This window comes from Cadophora gregata (assembly GCF_030347475.1).
Source record: "Cadophora gregata isolate MNR1 chromosome Unknown scaffold_9, whole genome shotgun sequence".
Taxonomy (NCBI): Eukaryota; Fungi; Ascomycota; class Leotiomycetes; order Helotiales; family Ploettnerulaceae; genus Cadophora; species Cadophora gregata.
In genome coordinates, this window is record NW_026695932.1 from 56,000 (window position 1) to 74,390 (window position 18,391).

The 18,391-nt window shown below is 48.5% G+C and overlaps 7 protein-coding genes across 7 annotated transcripts; 4 read left to right on the plus strand and 3 right to left on the minus strand.

The window, feature by feature from the left end:
* Positions 1 to 167: 167 nt before the first annotated feature.
* ONS95_014348 (uncharacterized protein) lies at positions 168 to 2,723 on the plus strand (the record flags this gene model as incomplete). The annotated part of the gene is made up of 5 exons (XM_058507994.1): positions 168 to 206; positions 403 to 725; positions 772 to 1,408; positions 1,459 to 1,547; positions 1,604 to 2,723. The coding sequence occupies 5 exons, from the start codon at positions 168 to 170 to the stop codon at positions 2,721 to 2,723; spliced, it is 2,208 nt and encodes a 735-aa protein (XP_058355672.1).
* A 798-nt stretch (positions 2,724 to 3,521) lies between these two features.
* Positions 3,522 to 5,901, plus strand: ONS95_014349 (uncharacterized protein; the record flags this gene model as incomplete). The annotated part of the gene is made up of 4 exons (XM_058507995.1): positions 3,522 to 3,946; positions 3,992 to 4,592; positions 4,642 to 4,730; positions 4,779 to 5,901. 4 exons carry the CDS (start codon positions 3,522 to 3,524, stop codon positions 5,899 to 5,901), a joined length of 2,238 nt encoding a protein of 745 aa, XP_058355673.1.
* Positions 5,902 to 6,158: 257 nt separating this feature from the next.
* On the minus strand, positions 6,159 to 7,580 carry ONS95_014350 (uncharacterized protein; the record flags this gene model as incomplete). Its single annotated transcript, XM_058507996.1, has 3 exons — positions 6,159 to 6,739; positions 6,790 to 7,175; positions 7,225 to 7,580. The coding sequence occupies 3 exons, from the start codon at positions 7,578 to 7,580 to the stop codon at positions 6,159 to 6,161; spliced, it is 1,323 nt and encodes a 440-aa protein (XP_058355674.1).
* A 690-nt stretch (positions 7,581 to 8,270) lies between these two features.
* Positions 8,271 to 9,113, minus strand: ONS95_014351 (uncharacterized protein; the record flags this gene model as incomplete). The annotated part of the gene is made up of 1 exon (XM_058507997.1): positions 8,271 to 9,113. The coding sequence occupies one exon, from the start codon at positions 9,111 to 9,113 to the stop codon at positions 8,271 to 8,273; it is 843 nt and encodes a 280-aa protein (XP_058355675.1).
* A 1,737-nt stretch (positions 9,114 to 10,850) lies between these two features.
* ONS95_014352 (uncharacterized protein) lies at positions 10,851 to 11,707 on the minus strand. The gene is made up of 3 exons (XM_058507998.1): positions 11,510 to 11,707; positions 11,378 to 11,462; positions 10,851 to 11,328 (listed from the first exon to the last, which is right to left on the minus strand). Exons 1-3 carry the CDS (start codon positions 11,580 to 11,582, stop codon positions 10,884 to 10,886), a joined length of 603 nt encoding a protein of 200 aa, XP_058355676.1. The 5' UTR covers positions 11,583 to 11,707; the 3' UTR covers positions 10,851 to 10,883.
* DIB1 (U4/U6-U5 snRNP complex subunit dib1) lies at positions 11,708 to 12,929 on the plus strand. The gene is made up of 3 exons (XM_058507999.1): positions 11,708 to 12,288; positions 12,431 to 12,694; positions 12,743 to 12,929. The coding sequence occupies exons 1-3, from the start codon at positions 12,147 to 12,149 to the stop codon at positions 12,766 to 12,768; spliced, it is 432 nt and encodes a 143-aa protein (XP_058355677.1). The 5' UTR covers positions 11,708 to 12,146; the 3' UTR covers positions 12,769 to 12,929.
* Positions 12,930 to 15,060: 2,131 nt separating this feature from the next.
* ONS95_014354 (uncharacterized protein) lies at positions 15,061 to 18,310 on the plus strand. The gene is made up of 4 exons (XM_058508000.1): positions 15,061 to 15,572; positions 15,628 to 16,342; positions 16,388 to 17,337; positions 17,403 to 18,310. The coding sequence occupies exons 1-4, from the start codon at positions 15,557 to 15,559 to the stop codon at positions 17,507 to 17,509; spliced, it is 1,788 nt and encodes a 595-aa protein (XP_058355678.1). The 5' UTR covers positions 15,061 to 15,556; the 3' UTR covers positions 17,510 to 18,310.
* Positions 18,311 to 18,391: the final 81 nt, after the last annotated feature.

An 18,391-nucleotide genomic window follows, 5' to 3' on the forward strand; every position in this document is an offset into this window, starting at 1 on the left:
CTGCAATCAAGACACTGCCAGCGCCTCCTCAAACGCAGCACCGTGAAACTTCCTCCTGTTTGTTGGTATCAAATCATTGGCTTTTCTGGGAGCGTCCATGGGCCTTAAGCGAGGCCTGTTGGAAGCCTGACTGGAGGCAACCTGCATCAAACCCACTCTACGCGCCCATGTCGAGGCTCATCGTGGGGCAGTGTTGCTGCACTTCGGTGTGTACACAATTTGCCACGTCTCAAGCAATACTCAAATGTACCTTTCGCCTTTAATGATGGGATTTCCCGTCTCTCCAGACTGTATTCCCGTTCTTTTCTCCCCTTCGTACCCATGGAAGCCGCCATTGCAGTAGCCGGCCTTTCTATCCAATTGGCTGATACCCTGCACAAACTGATAACCTTCTGGAAACAGGTACAGCGAGCTCCGGCTGAAGTGTGTTCTCTGTTCGAAGATGTGCAGACGCTCTCAGCCTTGTTGGCACAGGCTCAGTCGTTCAATCGCCATGGATACATGGATGGACTCGCCGAGGCGATTCTTGGGAGATGCGAAGCAAAGGTAGCAGCTCTGTATGCCAAAGTTAGAAGGGCCACTGACGGCCTGGCTTCGGAGAGCGCGAGGAAGAGGAAGTGGAGTGCCTTGAAGATTGCTATGGACAAGGCAGACATCACTGAGTTGCATGATCAATTAAAAGAAACGAAAGCCTTGCTGCTCATTGTCAAGCTTGAATCATTTGAGTAAGAGTTCTCATTCTTCTTTCATATATGCACTAAGTATCTGTAGGAGATCTACAAGTTCAAAACTTCAAGCCCAGGAACAGATCTTGCTGGAGGTCTTACAAGCTGTACGGCTTTCATTTTCACAGCCGTCCAACACCTTGTCGAGGACGAATCTCGAGTGGCAGCACTCAGACATGCAGCTATTGACTGCACCGACTACGGAGCCTCCACGTTACCCGGATATTGCAGCATCGGACTGCCCAGAATCTATAGACAATCAGTGTGTCTTTTCACCGATTTCGAAGAGTCCGGTGCAGAAACGTCCACGCCAGAAGTCTGTATTGATATCCGGATCGAGAAACCGCCTCAACACTCCTTTTGGTCCGTTGAAAACATCTACCACTACCCATATCCGCACCGATATACGCTCGAGCGGAAGTAGTTCCGAAGAGCAAGACACAACTTACTTTTTTTATCCATCATGGCTGTTCAAGAGAGTCGGAATATCATATGGACTATGGATCCAGGGGAAGAGCACCAATGGCTGGCAATACACAGTTCAACCTTTCAATGCAGTTCCGGATGATGCGCCAATCATTCATTACTGTCAAACTGGGGACGTTGCTGCTATCAAGACACTTCTCTCGTGTGGCTATGCATCGTTGAGAGATCGTGATACGAAGGGCAGAACACCGCTTTGGGTAAGAAAGCTATTGTGGAGCAACGAAGACTCGAACTAATGCTCTTACAGTATGCTTCGAGCTCACTACAGGTGGAAGTAGTAGACTTCTTACTCGAGCATGGTGCTGATCCTCATGTTGTTGACTGGGAAACAGAGCAGTGAGTTGTCCACGTTTCATTGCTCCTTTCTTCAACTCTTCATGCTAATGAAGTAGTTCTCCTATTGCCACTCTTCATTCCCGCAGATATCTCGAATTGCAGAAGAGAACAACGGTGCTCGGTGTGTACGAGCGTTATGCACCAGATGGGTATGACGACTACTCGGTCAAATACCTGATCGGCAGGACGATGCTTGCGTATCGCCTAGGCCCGAGATCCGAGCGCGAAGCATCATTCATACAATTTGTCTCTCGTATTTTTGAGTTATGGTGCCCAGATGATCGCCAGCGAGTTAGGATACTCCGCGATCTGCACCATGCTTATACGTCCAACGTCATAGACTGGCTGTTGAATGGTATCGAGATATTGGAAGATGAAACTTTGGCTGGCGACATTCTACACGATCTGATTATTCGAGAATTTCATTTGTGGAAGCCGGCTACTATCAAACTTGCGATGCAAAAAATGCCAAGCCTACATATACAATTAGGATCACGTCCCTGCGCTCAAGCACTGTCAACTGCAACGTCCTTTGTCATGATTTCACCCGAAAACTTCTTCGCGTGGCGAGATATTCTTCTCGAACTGGGTCACGATCTCGAAGAGTTTGTGTTCAAAGAGCTCGAGCACACGCCGTCTCCTCTCGCTGCCCAGGGTTGGACGCAGACCACTCTGCTGGCACTATTCAGAAGTGAAAAGTCTTCGACTCCTAGGAACCTTGTAAGGGGGCAGAATTTCCTCTGCGACAGGTGTGGAAGGGAAGACAATCCGGAGATAAAGCTGGTCGACCTGCATTGGAGACAATATCTTCAGGGGGTAAGAGAAGGAAAAGTGCAGTCTCTTCCGAGGTGGGCTGAAGTGAAAAACATTACCATCGACTTTCGGGAGGAAGTGAGTCTGACGAAGGGTCGTCCCTTAACAGGAGGCGGATGCCACGACTTAGACCAGGCCAGATGTGTAAGCTCTTCACCTTACAAACTAGTCTGTCGGCCTGAATGTGTTGATTCAGTATGTGTGTCTCGAGTTTTCGATGGCAGTTCTGCTAAGGATGTGATTTTTCCATCATACCCTCAGGTACTGCCAGAAGGATCACTTGGGACTTTTCACAGGCGTGTACTGTTGGAAAAGGAGGACAGCTGCCCAAGGAGAATGATGCCTGGTGCTTTCGGAGACTGAATATTTGATCTTCTTGCTTTTTATATTCATGTTGTTGGGTAGTGTGTTAATAGTATAGTTGTATGAATGGTCGAGTGCTTTGCCACTTTCCTCTTCCTAATTCCTGCTGTCTGGTCTTACTCTTTCACGAAGTTCTTTGATGAAGATTATTGCCTGGGAGTGGGAGTATGGACCCGTTGAATGCGATTTCTAGAGCTGGTGGAGAGGGAATTTCGATTGCGTGCTTGGGGTATGGTTTGCCTCTTGAGAGGGCCTACACGGTGTATACTGGTGGGGGAAGTACACTCCAGAGTCTATATAGGTGGGATGTGAAATTTTTCTCAGGTTGGAAGGGTTAGGCAGGTCAAAATATTGAGTTAATGGTTTCGACTCTACTCTTGCTGACTTTGTCAGTAAATAGTATATATTGATCGTCCAGTTGGCATGGTACAATTTACGTGCCATTAACCGCAGGAACTCGCTGGCATTGAAGGGCATTGTTCACTTCAAGAAGTTCTCGGGGAGACCAATGATCGCAATCTTCTCCCCGCCAGCGCGTAATGAAACTCGTGATGCTCCTCGCTTATTGCTAGGCACATTTCCAACAGTTTCCAAGGGTCAACCGAGACAATTGCGCCGCTCCCCAGCAGCGGCCTCCTGCATGGCCTCTTCAAGCAGGCAACAGGGCAGGTCACACAATGTTGGCGAATAAATCGAGGCAGTGTTCGCCTCCCAAGGCATTTTTCCATCCATCCCTCTATTTCAGCATCGGTACCTCCGCAACCTTCACTGTCCATGCAACATTCAGTTCGCCCACTCATGGAGCCGCTGTCTGCCGCTTCGAGCGTGTTTGCGGTAGTGTCCGTTGCGATTGAGCTGGCTAAGGTTATAAATAAGCTGGTCATTTTCTGCAACGCGGTGCAGGAAGCTCCATCTGGACTTGGAAGATTAGTTGAAGATTTGGAAGTCTTGGGTGAGCTGCTTGAACAAGTGCACGCTGTTGCTTTTGAGGCCAAGGGAAGTGAGAGATACATTGAGAGAGCAGTTGATAGGTGCAGAGTCACTGTCGAGAAACTTGAGGAGGTCATCTGGAAACCGAGCGTTGATTTGCGATCTGAGAAGAGTGGAAGGAGATTCAGAGGACGAGTGAGGATCGCGTTGGGGCAGACTCAGATTGACGCTTTGAGGGAGGAGATTGAGAGAGCAAAGTCGCAGTTACAAGTTGCGCAGCTGGATGCTTTGATGTAAGCGCCGTTGGGAATATTCGAATCTTTAACTAATCGTTGCAGTCGGCTATCACACTCCCATCACCGCAGTCAAAAACAATATCTTCTGGCGGTCAGCAATTCGACACAAGAAGGCTTCAGCAAAATCCTCTTCGAGCAACGCCAGCTCTCGGACGCCATGCAGCTCCTCATCCAAGGAGACTCCGAGGTTGGTAGAGATATGTGTATCGAAATCAAGACAGAGACCAGATCAGATTTGGATCCCAAGACGAACTTTCCAAGTCAGAATGCTGTTAAGTACGAAACGGTTGCAATACGCGAGACACACATGATCAATTGTCTCGTCACTCTTCAAAGACGTACGAAATCTCGCCGCACCACGAGGATTATTCAACAGGAGGCCAGATCAACAAACGAAGAGCATGTCGACTACGTCCTGTATCCAACTAACTTCCTTCGACGGTTGGGCTTCGCTTACGGACTGGTGATGCAGACGAGATCAACGAGCTGGCAATTCACTCTGCAACCCTTTAATGTCATCAAAAAAACATCTCCAATCTTCGAGTTCTGCAGGAATGGGAATGTGGAGGCAGTACAGACTTTGATTGGGCTTGGGGAGGCGTCGGTTAGAGATCGGGATCCGGATGGCAGAACGCCTTTATGGGTAAGCATGACCCCGACAACTTGAGGATGATACCTGATCAGTGCAACAGATTGCTGCGCACTCACTACAACCTGATGTTGCAGAGTTGTTGTTACAAGAAGGTGCCGATCCGCATGTCAACGACTGGCGTGGTAAACGGTACCCTTTCTCCCTCCAAGTATATTTGACCACCTACTCACATTTTAGTCCACCCATCGCAGCCATCCAAGAAAGCGTTTCGACTGATGTCAACAAAAAGCTGTCCCTCCTCTCCCTCTTCCAGACCTATGCCCCTGATGGCCACGATGAATTAGCAGTCTGGTACTCTACCGGCATGATCCTCCACTCTTACCGCCCTCAACGGATCATACCCATGGATCTAGCCTCCCGTAAGCAAGCAGCCCAAACACTATTTCGCCAAGTCTCACACCTCCTCCCTCGCGATGATGAGCACTGGATCTCGATTCTCATCTTAATGATGCAGCTTTTCTACGATGCTGAACTTATTCGCTGGACGTTAAATCAAATCCAAGGCGTAATTCCACAGACCGAGGAGAGGAGTGCGGTGCATAGAGCCCTGGCCATGAAGTTATTTGTTAAGGGTCCTGTTGCTGCAGAGATGGTGGTAAGAAAGACGGAGGATTTGCATCGGCCTTGGGGGTCGATATATTGGTGCGTGCCGCCAGCGACGCCGATGACTCTGGCATTGTATCAGCCAAGGTTGTTTCTTGCTTGGGTTGGGGTATTGAGAAATGCTGGAATTGATATTGAAGAGTTTGTGAAGGAGGAGTTGGAGGGTGATGGGAGCTTTTTGAGGAGTGAGGGGTGGGAGGTGGATTCGTTGACGAGAGCATGTAGGTTACAACTCTGGGATGGTGTAGTGACGAGCAAGAGTGGGTTCTTCGGCTGTGAGCGGTGTGGGAAAGTAGAGGGATATGCGCCGATGAAAGTTGATTTGGAGTGGAGGAGGAGGCTGAGAGACGTCAGGATGAAGCAACGAAGCGAGGTCGCGATGATCACTGTGGCTTCGGAGGAGATCGAATCAACGCCTCCAAAAGCAACATCCACGGAAAAAGTGCTGCCGAAGGAGATACTTGGGTATGGCATTGATGCTATGGAAAAGCTGCCATACACAATTGTCTGCTCAGATGGGTGCCTGGATGGAGTTTGTGTTGCTTGGGTATTCGAGGATTCGTCAACGGCAGTGTTTCTCCCCCCATACAATCACACTCCAAAGAAGACGGTACTTCGGGTTATTGACGCTGAGGCATCTGATGCCAGTACTATGGATTGCCCTACGAAAAAGATGCCGGGGGCCTTTATAGACTGAAAGGATGAGGAAATTTGGGACTTCAACGGGGAATAAGCTTGGTACGCAAGGACTTGTACATCATTTTACTCTCTCTTTGTTTTACCATATATATATGGCATTTGGCTCTTTTCCAGTATCTCTGCATCGTTTACGATGTCATTTGGTTGAGGTTGGACAAATCAAGTACTACTGGCAAACCTATCCCACACCGTGCCACGCATCCTATCCCCGAGTTTCGACTCAACACCACGGTAGCTGTCATTGCTATCCTTCCTCTAACAAGTCACCGCACCACCAAGCCCAATATCTGCACCCGCCAACAATAATTCCATGAACCCCGCACCAATCTCCTGGATATTCAAATTATGCTGCGCTTGTGTAGGATAGAAAGGACACGACGCAGCCGAGTTTCCAAACCCAAACTCAACAGTATACCCATGGATCAGATTCTTTGTCGGATCAGCAAAATGTCTCGAGTACGAATAATCATCGCTTGCTCCAGAGGTGGGATACAAATCAGCAGCTGGAATGACAGAGTAGGTACGACTAGTTGCAGTAGACATGGCATTGCCCATCCGAGTCGCCGCCTTGATATTGTCTGCATTTTCGGCTGCTGGAGTGTACTCTCCGTAGCCGTTTCCTGAGCCAGGAGTGTCGGTCAAGACACCTCGCACACTGTTGTAGCTTGAGTTGAGGAAGTTCATTGTGCTGTATTTGGACTGGTTCTCGTCGCTTCCCCAGCTGTAGAGGACGTCACCGGCGTAGGAGTGAAGATCGACGAACCACCGGACTTTGCTGAAAGTGTCCATGACCCATTTGATGCTTTGGGTTTCGGGCTCGGAGAAAGCACTGGTTCCTAGAAGGGATGTATTAGTTGGGTATCAACAGAACTGGGAGTTGGCTCACCATGAAATGTCTCGGAAGAGGGGCTTGTGGATGCAACAGACGATCGAACACTTGATGCAAACAGCTTGGTAAAGTCCCACAGGAAATCAAAGTTCCGATTGAGATCAACACCAATGGAAGCTGCAGAACCAGTGGATGACTTTGGATTACGGTTCTTGCGCCAGCAGCTGTTACTCGACTGATCGTAGGCCACGCCATCGGGGTTGCTCAATGGGACAAAGACGACTCCAGTGGACAAGGCTGTCTTCACTTGAGCATTGGTGTAGGTTTTGGAACCGTACTTGAGCCCGACGTTATTCTTGTTGGCATAAAGCAGATCTCCGATAAAATACAAGAGTCCATCGGAAGCTCCACGCTCGCGTGCGTGGATGGCCGCATTCAAGTATCTGACACGACGTAAATAATCGCTCGCTAGCAATACATATTTTCACTTACACGCGATACGCGTTGTTGCATGTTCCATTTGCTCCAGCCTTCCCACCTGAAATTGTTGCACCGTTATACGTCTTGTACGGAGTAGTGAAAGTGGAAATCCCGTAAACAGAAGCAAGACCTCTAAGTCCGCTTGCAATTTCGTTGACGTTCAGGAGGGAAGTCAGCGTTACTGACTGCGTCCCAAGACCTCGTGGTGCAATGGTACCGCCGCTGTATCGGTCACCTGTTGCAATTGGAATGCCATTGCTTGATGATTGGCGACGAACTATTCTTGGTAGTCCATATCTCTCTTCGGGTAAGAGACATGCCAAGGCCAAAAGCGGCAGGCTCACAATACAGAACAACTCGAGTTTCATGACGGCGGCTAAAGAACAAAGTAGCCATCCTCGCGTCGGAAGAAGGCCAAGTATATATACATTTTGTTTAATCTCCACTCCCTCATAGATAAATTACCACCCCTCGTCGTGTCCGCGGTAAGTTTCGCGACAAGATTGGCGTTGCGGGAAAGCCAGGTAATATTAGGAAGCTGGTAGCAAAAGGCTGAGCTTAATGCCGACAAATCAGCATGGATTCGCCGGCATTTGGGGATTGCCCGGTTGATGTGCGGTGGCAATGATGGGATGGTTGGTGGGGGAGACAGGATAAGAAGGTCGCTTAAGTGACCTGCCGGATTTGGGGCTTCTCCGGAAGTCCAAAGCTATTATTTACCTCCCCGTGCACTAGCGAGGGAGTTGTATGCGGGTCATTCAGATGTTCTGAGGGCATGCGAGACATATGCATGTTTCTGCCGATGGGGTAGGTGAGGAAGCAATGCACTTTCGCAAGTGAATACCCTCTTCCCTGTGGAATTGGCTCACGAGGTTCTTCTATCTCAATGTCTAGGCAATTGAATAACATCATGTGTGGAAGTAGTTGTCGGAACTCGCAATTTCAGCACATGCATTGATTGTTGATTTGCCCTCGCCTATTTCGTCCCATCCTTCTAGAGAACAACACATTACCCTCCTTCCTCGCATGTCCTAACCCGTATCGACGAATGGAAAGAATTACCTGACCGGATACCATTCCGGGAATTTCGAGAAAACCGCATTACTGCTGGGATTCTCGATCCACTTCTGCAACTTCGAGAACGCAGCAAGATCATGAGACTTTTTCGACAACCAGTAGTCGGACCCTTCTTCCATCCATCCTAGTGATCCGGCGCTTATGAGACGCCCATCAATTGGCTTGCAGGATCCAAAGTCAATGAGGAAAGTGGTATCGTTCTCGTCCACCATAATGTTATTGGGGTTGATGTCATTGTGGGCGAGGCCCAGCGAATGTACATGATCGATTGCAGACTTGAGTTGGCGGAGGAAAAGTGTTTTGCAGAAAGGGCGCGAATCTTCGACAACGCGGTTCTCGAGAGTTGAAGCGTATTTGTCGAGAACTATGCCGACGAGACGTCCACGTTTGACGATACAACCGTGGTACTTCGCGATGTTCGGATGTGGAGTTTCGGAAAGCATCTCCATCGCAGTCACTTCGGCCAGTATGATCTTTGGATTTACATGGCTTTCTTTTATCTCCTCGTTGCTCGCAACGCTAGGCTGCTTGATGTGGTATCGATCGAGGCATGCTGGAGCCAGTTTGACGTGTGGTGGTGGTTCGGGGTATATTTCTTCCTCAGGGATGTGTTGGAGAAGGCTGTTGACTTCATCCAGAGTGAGGTCATATTTTCTCCCTATAAATTGACCAGCATAGGTATTGAAGTCGCCATCCACGAAGGACAAAGAGGTGTGCGAGAACTCAATTTCATCGCCATTGAGTGTGAAGACTTCCGAAAAGGTGACATCGTGGATTGATCGAAACTTCGGGGTCCGCTTCATTGATCGGGTTACGGGAGTCATCGTAGATGGATAGATATTTCTTCTACGACAAGTCAGCTATGATGATGTTGCGTGTGTGCCTCTTTAAACACCCTCGTGGTGTGTAATCCTTGGTTCAAAAAGGGTCACTTACAGCGGTACAGCGTGCTTATGATAGAATTTCCTGTCAAAAGATCGGACTTTTAACTTTCTTTATGGATCACTATTGAATTGAGTTGGTCTGCAAGTACTCTGGTGCTTACTGGGTCTTTCGAAATTCCTTCCTGGCTGGGGGGGACTCAAAATGCACAGCTACAGCACAAGAACAAAAAAAGATTTTGGTCAAAGCTGCATGGCTTATGACACCAGATGCAGAGTCCCTTGGGGCTTTTCGCCACTTCTGCAACCGGCAGCAGAGAAAATCATATTGATTCATCGTTGGTACAAGAGACCTCAGAGTACTAACCGAAAGCGGCGGACGGCAAAGCGTTTTGTTTCGGATGCGACGGGAAGACTATTGGATTTCAGGCGGGCCTTGATGAAGGAGATCAATGACAGAGCTTTCAGTCTTTGTACCATTAGAGATACGAGGATGTCTGATGTCTGCCCTGATTTGATTTGAGACACACGCCCACTGGCACAGCACCAAGACATGATAGGAGCGAAGTCAAAGCTTAGCATCCAACCCGGGACCCACGCTTCACAGAGGCCGGTTGCCATATATTGTTGGCGGATTGGGTCTCAAGGAGTGGCTTACAGACATCTCAAATATATGAAATCCACCAAAGTCACTTGTCATATTCGTGGCTGAGTGGCGCCCAGCTGATGTACAGTATTGTGTTTTTCATGGGATCGTAACTGAGACTTCGTGTTTTGAAGAGTGAACACATGTCGGCATCTCCGATGTGTACGCCAACAGATGTTTGACGTTCAGACCTGTCTTCGAAGCATGATCATCATTTCTCCTCCTGGACATTACGTCTCACGTAGGAGGGCTCGTGTCAAGGCCATTAAGGAATACATATATCCACGAAGAAGCCACCTTCGACCTCACCGATCAAGAACAAACGCATCCACGAAGTAACCTGCTCTCCATCATACATCTCAACAGACAAGAACAATTCCGATTCTCCAGTCGTGAGTCCATCTTCATTTTCAACCTCACCAACCACACAGACTGATTTGTACAAGGCACGACCAAACCGTGGGAAGGGAGAGGATGGGAGGACTTTTGTGTTTGAAATTCGCATATAGACAATAGTTTTCATTTGATTTGCTGTTAACCACCATCTGAGAATCTTTCGAGACCCAAAAACATCGTGCTGCGGCGGCTTACACGAGCAATTGTATGACGGTCAGACGTATCCTCCAGGAGCTGATAGAGAGAACTCACTAATCCCGACAGTCTTCTTGAGCTTGGTTACAGAAAACTGCTCTAGTGGATAATGAGAAGGCGTGTAAGGTCCGGGGTGGTAGCAAAAAGCAAACGGGGTTCGGTTTCGCAGTTAATTGCGGGTTTCGCCATCACTTTATGAGCACAGAAGATGAAGAAGGAACCAAAAGGTTGATCTCTCGTACGTGGAAAATGCCAAAAATAACAAAGACTTCGTTTCTAGAGTATCCGACTAAAAACGATATCTCTCAGACCGAGGTTTAGTGTCCATCTCGCTCCAACCAAGGCTTGCAAACATCATAAAGTTCGCCCAAAACAGGTTCAACCTTGACAAGCCGCTGATACAAATCATCCTCAATGACCTTTAGAAATTGAAGGAATGCAACGATGATAAAATCAGCATAGGAAGCTGCCAAAAATTAGTCATATTCGCGATCAATTTTGGTGGACACACGGGTTTTACCCAACAAGTAAGGTCCTCCTTCTTTCTTGACCAGTTCACCCAAGGATTTGATCGCAGGCAAAGCTTCCACCCACGCTTCTTCACCTCCCTCCTCTTTCATAAACTGCGCGAGTGGCTTTCCAACATCCTCTTCTCGGGTTCGATGGAAGTATTCACTTGAGCGAGGATTCAGGAGATTGACGGGGACGCGGGGGAGCCAGACAGCCCGGAGGGGCTTTGCGATGGCACCGACGGCGGGGTAGATTTCTTGGATAATTGGAGAGTCGAGATATAGGGAAGGGATTGGGTAGTCCTTCTCAAGACGTTCTGCGATGGGTTTCGAGTCCATGATATATGTTCCGTCTGTGAACATCATAGCGGGAATTGTCCAGTCACGGTCTGGTTCGGGATTTGCGGGTACACTAGGAGTATTAGACGGATGATCTGGCTTTGTCTATATGACAGACGTACTGTGGACTCAATCGGGCTTGGATATCTGGATATTCGACCCATTCTGTTTTGTAATCGAGGCCTTTGAAGTTGAGAGCAAGACGAGCTGACTATGTTAATTCCTGGTATGTGGGGAAAGGGACCAGGACATACTTTTCCATGGATTGTAAGACCAGGACGAACATCTCCCCTTACGTGGGAGATCGAATAGGGTGAGTTGGGACATGATGGGAAAGCCGATAAGAGAGAAACGAATTAGACGATATCGAAGCCTATCTGGAAAAGCCTTGCTCCACCAGGTAAAAGAAACAGAGCTGGAGTCAGAGATTTGAATAGATATATATTTGAAAGTATATGAGTATATCTTCTACCATTGGTACGCCCTTCAAGTGGAGTTCACCCCACATATCCAAAGATACCCCGCAGAAGATCTGCCTATCCTGTCAGACAAGGCGTATTGGGCTCCGAGCACAACCACCAAACGGGAAATGACATGTGAAGCTGCACCGATTATGGAAGACAATGAACGGCATCAAAAGAATACCTGGTCTGGGATGATTAATGAACCAAGCTACCTACCTAAGGTAGCCGAGGGTAGGTACCTAGGATGTGAGGACTGTAAAGGTCACATGTTGAGGAGGGGTCACCCAGTCATGTGATTTATGCGCTAGTATTTTAGCGCTTTCTTCTTGAACTTCAGCCTTGCGTTCATCGATCTTCACATCAATTTCAAAAGTCCTCCACTTCAACACCACAACTCTCGACACCCAATCGCTACACAACAGACAAGATGGGATCCGTAGTACTACCACATCTAATAACAGGTTGGCATGTCGACCAGGCTATCATGTCGGAGGAGGAGCGTCTGGTGATTATCCGCTTCGGTCGTGATTGGGACCCTGATTGCATGCGACAGGATGAGGTTCTGTACCGTAAGCCTTCTTACCCATCTACTCTTCTGTCGTACCGTCTCTGTGGGACCTTGAGATGCACAATAATTCTCTGCACTCTCTGCGCCCCAAAGGACACAGCGCCCACTCATCTCTTCCCAGAACCTCCACTAACTTCCTCTAGGCATCGCCGATCGTGTCAAGAACTTTGCTGTCATTTACGTCTGCGACCTCGATCAAGTTCCCGACTTCAAGCAGATGTACGAACTCTACGACCCCGTCACCCTAATGTTCTTCTTCCGAAATAAACATATGATGTGCGATTTCGGCACTGGTAACAATAACAAGTTGAACTGGGTTCTCGAGGACAAGCAAGAGTTGATCGATATTATCGAGACAATCTACCGTGGTGCAAAGAAAGGTCGTGGTTTGGTTGTTAGTCCAAAGGGTGAGCCATTCTCATATGTCGTCCCAGGGCCATGCTGATATTTTGCAGATTACTCGACCAGATACCGATACTAGGAGAAGAGTTTCATACTTGGGCTTTTGCTGGACGGGCGTTGAATTTGGGAGTTAATGATGTACTGGGATACAGGAGTGCAAGGGTTGGTCTCACAATGAACACTTTAACTGAACCCGACGATGCTAATGCCTGACCAAGACGTGATTCTGGATGTTGCACGAATGTGTCCGTCAGCTGGTGTGAGTATGCAGTATAGGTAGGCTTCTCCTTTGTCTGTCCCTTGAACTTGACCACTACAAGCTGTGCGATATTTCGATCCTGGTTGTTGGATTTATGACTTGGTCTTCAAGGGAAGGCTATGTCATTGCCATCACAATGGGGTTTCCCAGGATTTCGGACTTTTCTTTCTTTATCATTACGCTGCTTCTTCATGCGTAAGTTCTTTGATCATTTTATGACATCGAGACTGTTCAACACTTTCGGGGGTTTTCCCTTTCAATCAAAAGTTCGCATCCTTGTAATAAAGTCAAGAATAACTCCGCTGCAGACCTGTCGGAGTGTTTTCTTTCTTCTCGTTTCCTTCTACTGTACGGGTTAGGAGGATGGGATATGTGGTTGATATAGGATTTCTAGGTTCTATATTGTACATTGTGCACATTTCATAAATTATTTCCATCGTATTCTCCAATCTCATAGTCCTTGTCCGTTCCCAACCTCGTCTATCCCCAGGTGGTGCCCATCATGCCCCTCAAAGATCTTCTTTTTGGAAAATAAATATCTGCAGGCAGCTGAAGTTTGAGCATCTGAATCCTGATCCCGGATGTTCAGCTACTTGCTTGATGGACTGTCGCGGAGAGTTTGCTTCAAAGGCGGCGTAAGAAACCTGCATACTCGATCCAACAGCAACGCCAAGACTGGGACCGAGATAGAGGAAGGGGGAGGTGAGTGAGATACTGGGAAGCCTGCCGAGCATGCGACTGCCGATTTTTCCACTTAAATTGTCCTCGACCACAAAAACTTCCCTAACCACTATCAACTTTCAATCACCTACCAGAAAGTTCGCATCGACCACCTAAACCTCCGCTCCTCTCCTGTCCCATAAATCTCGCCTCATCCTCCTCACTGTGGAACCTGGCACTCCAGCTTGGGTACTCAGCCACACCTGTCGTGCTGAACACTTGAACCGCCTGAACAACGGGACTGCGAGTGCCGGACAAGGACCTACGAATCAAGCCATGCGCAGAGTTTAAAAATCTAAATGTAATAGTTAAAAGTGTCAAGCCACAATACGGAGGTACAAAAACCTTAAATACGCATCACAGAACGCATTTGAAGTCGCAGTTGTGATTGATTGGCGGAGCGAACGATCTGCGCTGCGCGATGATGCTGTGTCACAGTGCGGTGCGCTGTTCTGTGTTGTGGCTGTGGCTGAATGCGCGGGTGGGTAGAAGACAGTGGGGTAGGGATTCTGAGAGGCAGAAAAACCAAGGGCTTGGTGATGAGCTTGTTTGGGGGAAACAAGCAAAAGTCAAGATTTGTCAAGACCTTGGTGCCAAGTTGGCCAAGTTTCTTGGGATGGGGAAGAGTTGACTTGACTGAGGATGATGTATGGACGTATGGAAAGGGAGACTGGGGCAGGATGAGGAAGACAGGAAATGGTCTGGGAGAAAGCTTCCCGATTCTGTAGACATGCCACGAATCAGGAGAAAACTATGTTGATATCACACCGCTGGGGCATTGACAGCTGGGAAAGACAGCGCGCGCTGTGCGCGACTGAAAGACGTGAAAGGTAGTCACATGTATATAGCTGCTCGGGAAGTCTTTCAAGAGGTTTGTAGGCTTTTCTTCAATAGATAGGTAGGTACCTTGTCGTCATTTCCGGTCATTGTATGTAAATATCCCGACTTGTGTTTGAACAGTGCACTCCCCTGCAGCATCGTCTGGCTTAGTCTAGACTCAAGTGAGGTCATCACAACAACACACGACACCGGCATCTGCGTCGCATCTGCATCGCATCCAGCTGCCCTGAATCGCCTACCAGCTCGTGCGCCAGTAAATACCTTAGCCAATGGCTGTGCAACGCAATTGAGAAATACACGAGTCCTAAATTCGTTTCGCGACTTTTCATTCGACTATTCCTGTAATTCTTGAGCCTAATATGAAAATAGTGGCTGTCAACTGGGTTTTACGCGGACAAGTGGATTCTTTTTGTGGAATAAAGCGGTTGGATCACCAACGACGACAGGGGTTAAATAAAGCCACCGAAATTGGGCTCGACGCAAATCTCCCTTCAAAGAAACCTGGCCGGGCCATTTCCAACTATTTCTTCCCTCCTCCCTTTCCATTTCTCTTCTTCAATAGCAAACATTCACGACTTCACGACAGCAACAGCAATACATCTACTTGCCGTCTTACCCCGCAGTTCAACTTCAGCTGAGCAACACAATCCCGCCCCGCTTCTCCTAGGTATTGCCACGAGGCTTTCCAGGCGGCCAAGGTCCATTTATTATCCTCAGCCCCCATTCCAACGACAACAAGCTTCGCGCCGAGGCTGGGCTGAGCTTGGAAAAATGCAATCAATCCGCGAATTCAATATCGAACTCAATTCGCCGCAGCACTGGATTTGAGAGATCGATAAGATCACGATATATTCGTGCGACAGACTCTGTGTTCCAGCGCACAATCCTTTGCGCCCGACACAACTCACCAGCGCATCTAGCAACCAATCGGGGATTCTACATTCCGCCTGATTGCCTTGTTGTCCGCAAACGCCAGCAGTGCGCCCACTCAAATACACAGTTCGCCCATTTCGACAAGGAACGGCAGACTTTTACAACATAATACAAAATGACGTTTAATATGCGTGCGCAGATCTTCTACAATTATTTTAAGTACAATTTATGCTGACAAGTCTCTAGATTCCATAAAGCGCCAAGCGCGAAAAGAAGCATGGTACAGCGATTCCTGGAATCCATTCAGAAAGACCAGCAGAGCGAAGACCTGGGCAGCGTCAGGAACCGACATCGAATCCGGGCGACAGAGAAGACCCGATGATATGGATGAGAGAGAAACTCCATTATCCGCAGTCCAGACCGAACCTACATTCCATTCGAACCACTTCAATGAAGGCACAGATGAGAATGAGAGACCCAGGAATTCAAAGGACAATGAGTACCAGATGACTACAGCGTCGAGTTCGAACGGCAAGGCTAGAGAGGGCGATAGCGAAGAGACGGTCGTGGATCAGACGTCGACACGACCCAGAAGTCAAGAGGAAAAGGCACGAAAGAGATTCTTGGGTCGGTTCTCGAAGAAGAATAAGGAAGAGGTTCCAGAGGGAGAGGATGAAGAGAAGAAGAGACCGTGGTATAAGGGCAAGGTCCTACCTCACAAGGAGCCATTTACACTTCGGAACCAGATCCAGAGAACGCTTCTCAACTCTTGGATTAATATCCTGCTCTTGGCTGCACCGATTGGAATAGCGTTGAATTATGCTGGAGTGGATAAGAAGGCGGTTTTCGTGGTCAATTTCATTGCCATTATTCCTCTGGCGGCTATGTTGAGTTTTGCAACCGAGGAGATTGCTCTTCATGTTGGAGAGAGTTTGGGTGGACTTTTGAATGCTTCTTTTGGGTACGTCCTCTTTCATTTTTGAACATCTCCAGCTAACATTTCTAGAAACGCCGTCGAAATGATCGTCGCCATCATCGCCCTCGCCCACGACGAAGTTCTCGTCGTACAGACTTCCCTCATCGGCAGCATCCTCTCCAACCTCCTCCTCGTCCTAGGAATGTGCTTCTTCTTCGGAGGCCTCCGCCGTACAGAGCAATTCTTCAACAAGACCGTCGCCCAAACAGCCGCTTCGCTCCTCGCCCTCGCAGTAGGAAGTGTCATCATCCCCACCTGCTTCGACGAGTTCGCAGCCATCAAATCCCAATCCCACGTTGCCGCTCTCTCGCGCGGGACGTCCGTTATCCTCCTGGTCGTGTACATCGGATACCTGTACTTCCAGCTCAAGACCCACGCCGTGATGTTCAACGAGGAGAGCCAGAAGGTCGCCATGCGGCCCCGCAAGAACAAAGTCCCCGCTGGAGCGATATCCAAGGGCATCGCGAAGGCAGGTGGTGTTGCGGCTGGTGCGGGACGAGCTACGGTTACGGATCGCCCGCCGAATGACGAGCTTATTAATACGAATGCGTATGAGGATGCTGATGATGAGGATGAGGAGCCGCAGTTACATATTGCTGTTGCGTGGGCGACTCTCGCGGGTGCAACGGCTGTTATTGGGCTTTGCGCGGAGTTCATGGTGGATTCTATTAGTGCCATTACAGCCAGCGGAGCTATATCCATCGAATTCGTCGGTTTGATCCTTCTCCCCATCGTAGGAAACGCTGCAGAACATGCCACTGCCGTGACCGTGGCCGTGAAAGATAAGATGGATTTGGCCATTGGCGTTGCTGTTGGATCGAGTATGCAGGTTTCGCTGTTCCTGATCCCGCTGCTGGTGATTATCGGGTGGATTATGGGCAAGGACGAGATGGATCTGAGTTTTGATGGGTTCCAGATTGCGGTGCTGTTTGTAGCTGTGCTTTTGGTCAATTATTTGATTGGGGATGGCAAGTCTCATTGTAAGTCTTTGATCTCTGGTCTTTGATTGATATGTTATGGGGGGGGTTACTGACACGTGATTTAGGGCTCGAGGGTATGCTTCTGCAGTGCCTTTACCTGATTATCGCTGTTTGTGCTTGGTATTACCCACAAACAGACGGTAATGGCAATCTCGTCACCGAGGCTGGTTAAAGGGGTCGATTTTGTTACCGAGATGTTTTTTTATTTTGTTTTTGTATGGATTTCGGAGGCGATGTTTTCTTGTTTCCTTCCGGTTTTGGCATTAAGCGAGGCGCACTGACCACCACTCATGGATTGCTTCACACGCAACACAGCACAACAACCAACAACAGATTACGATTCCATTCCATTCCATTTTACCGTAGGATGAGCCGAGATGTGGAATCGAATATCATCCATACATTCAGCTAGCTCTCAGCCCTCATGTCTCAGGGCCAATACGTTACATTTCTTCAAATCACGAATCCCGACCGAGTCCCAGTCTCTTACCTCACCCCCTCATGTCCGCTATCTCGGTCCCGGTCCGGATCTCGATTTCTATCTCGGTAAATCCATTCCCTCCCACCCACCGTCTTCCACCGTCTCCCACCGTATCGATGTCTTTCGCAAATACCTACATCCGGAGGGAGCCCCAGACTCAGATATGTCTACATGTACCAGGTTCTTTTTAGGACACGACATTACCGATCTTCGGCATGGATAACATCCCACGAGCGACGAGCTGGCTTGTATATCCGGGGAGGGGAGGTAGAAATGCCTGGCGTGGATGTTCTTTCGAGAGGGGGGGGTTACCTTGGATGGGGGTACCTTTGTGTGGTGGTGTATGATATCGGGATTTGGGATTTGCGATCTGGGGAGTGGTTAAGCTAGGAACTAATGCGCTGTTTTCCTTTTCTTTTGTGTGCCTATGTAAATAATCAATACGAAATTGTAATCTCTGGACCTGCTCCTGTCTTCCCTTTCTGCTTTTAATCTTTGAATCCTTGATTTTGATCCTGAATTTCTTCCGTTGTCTGGATCCTAATTGGGAGTCCAGGAATTTTTTTATGGGGT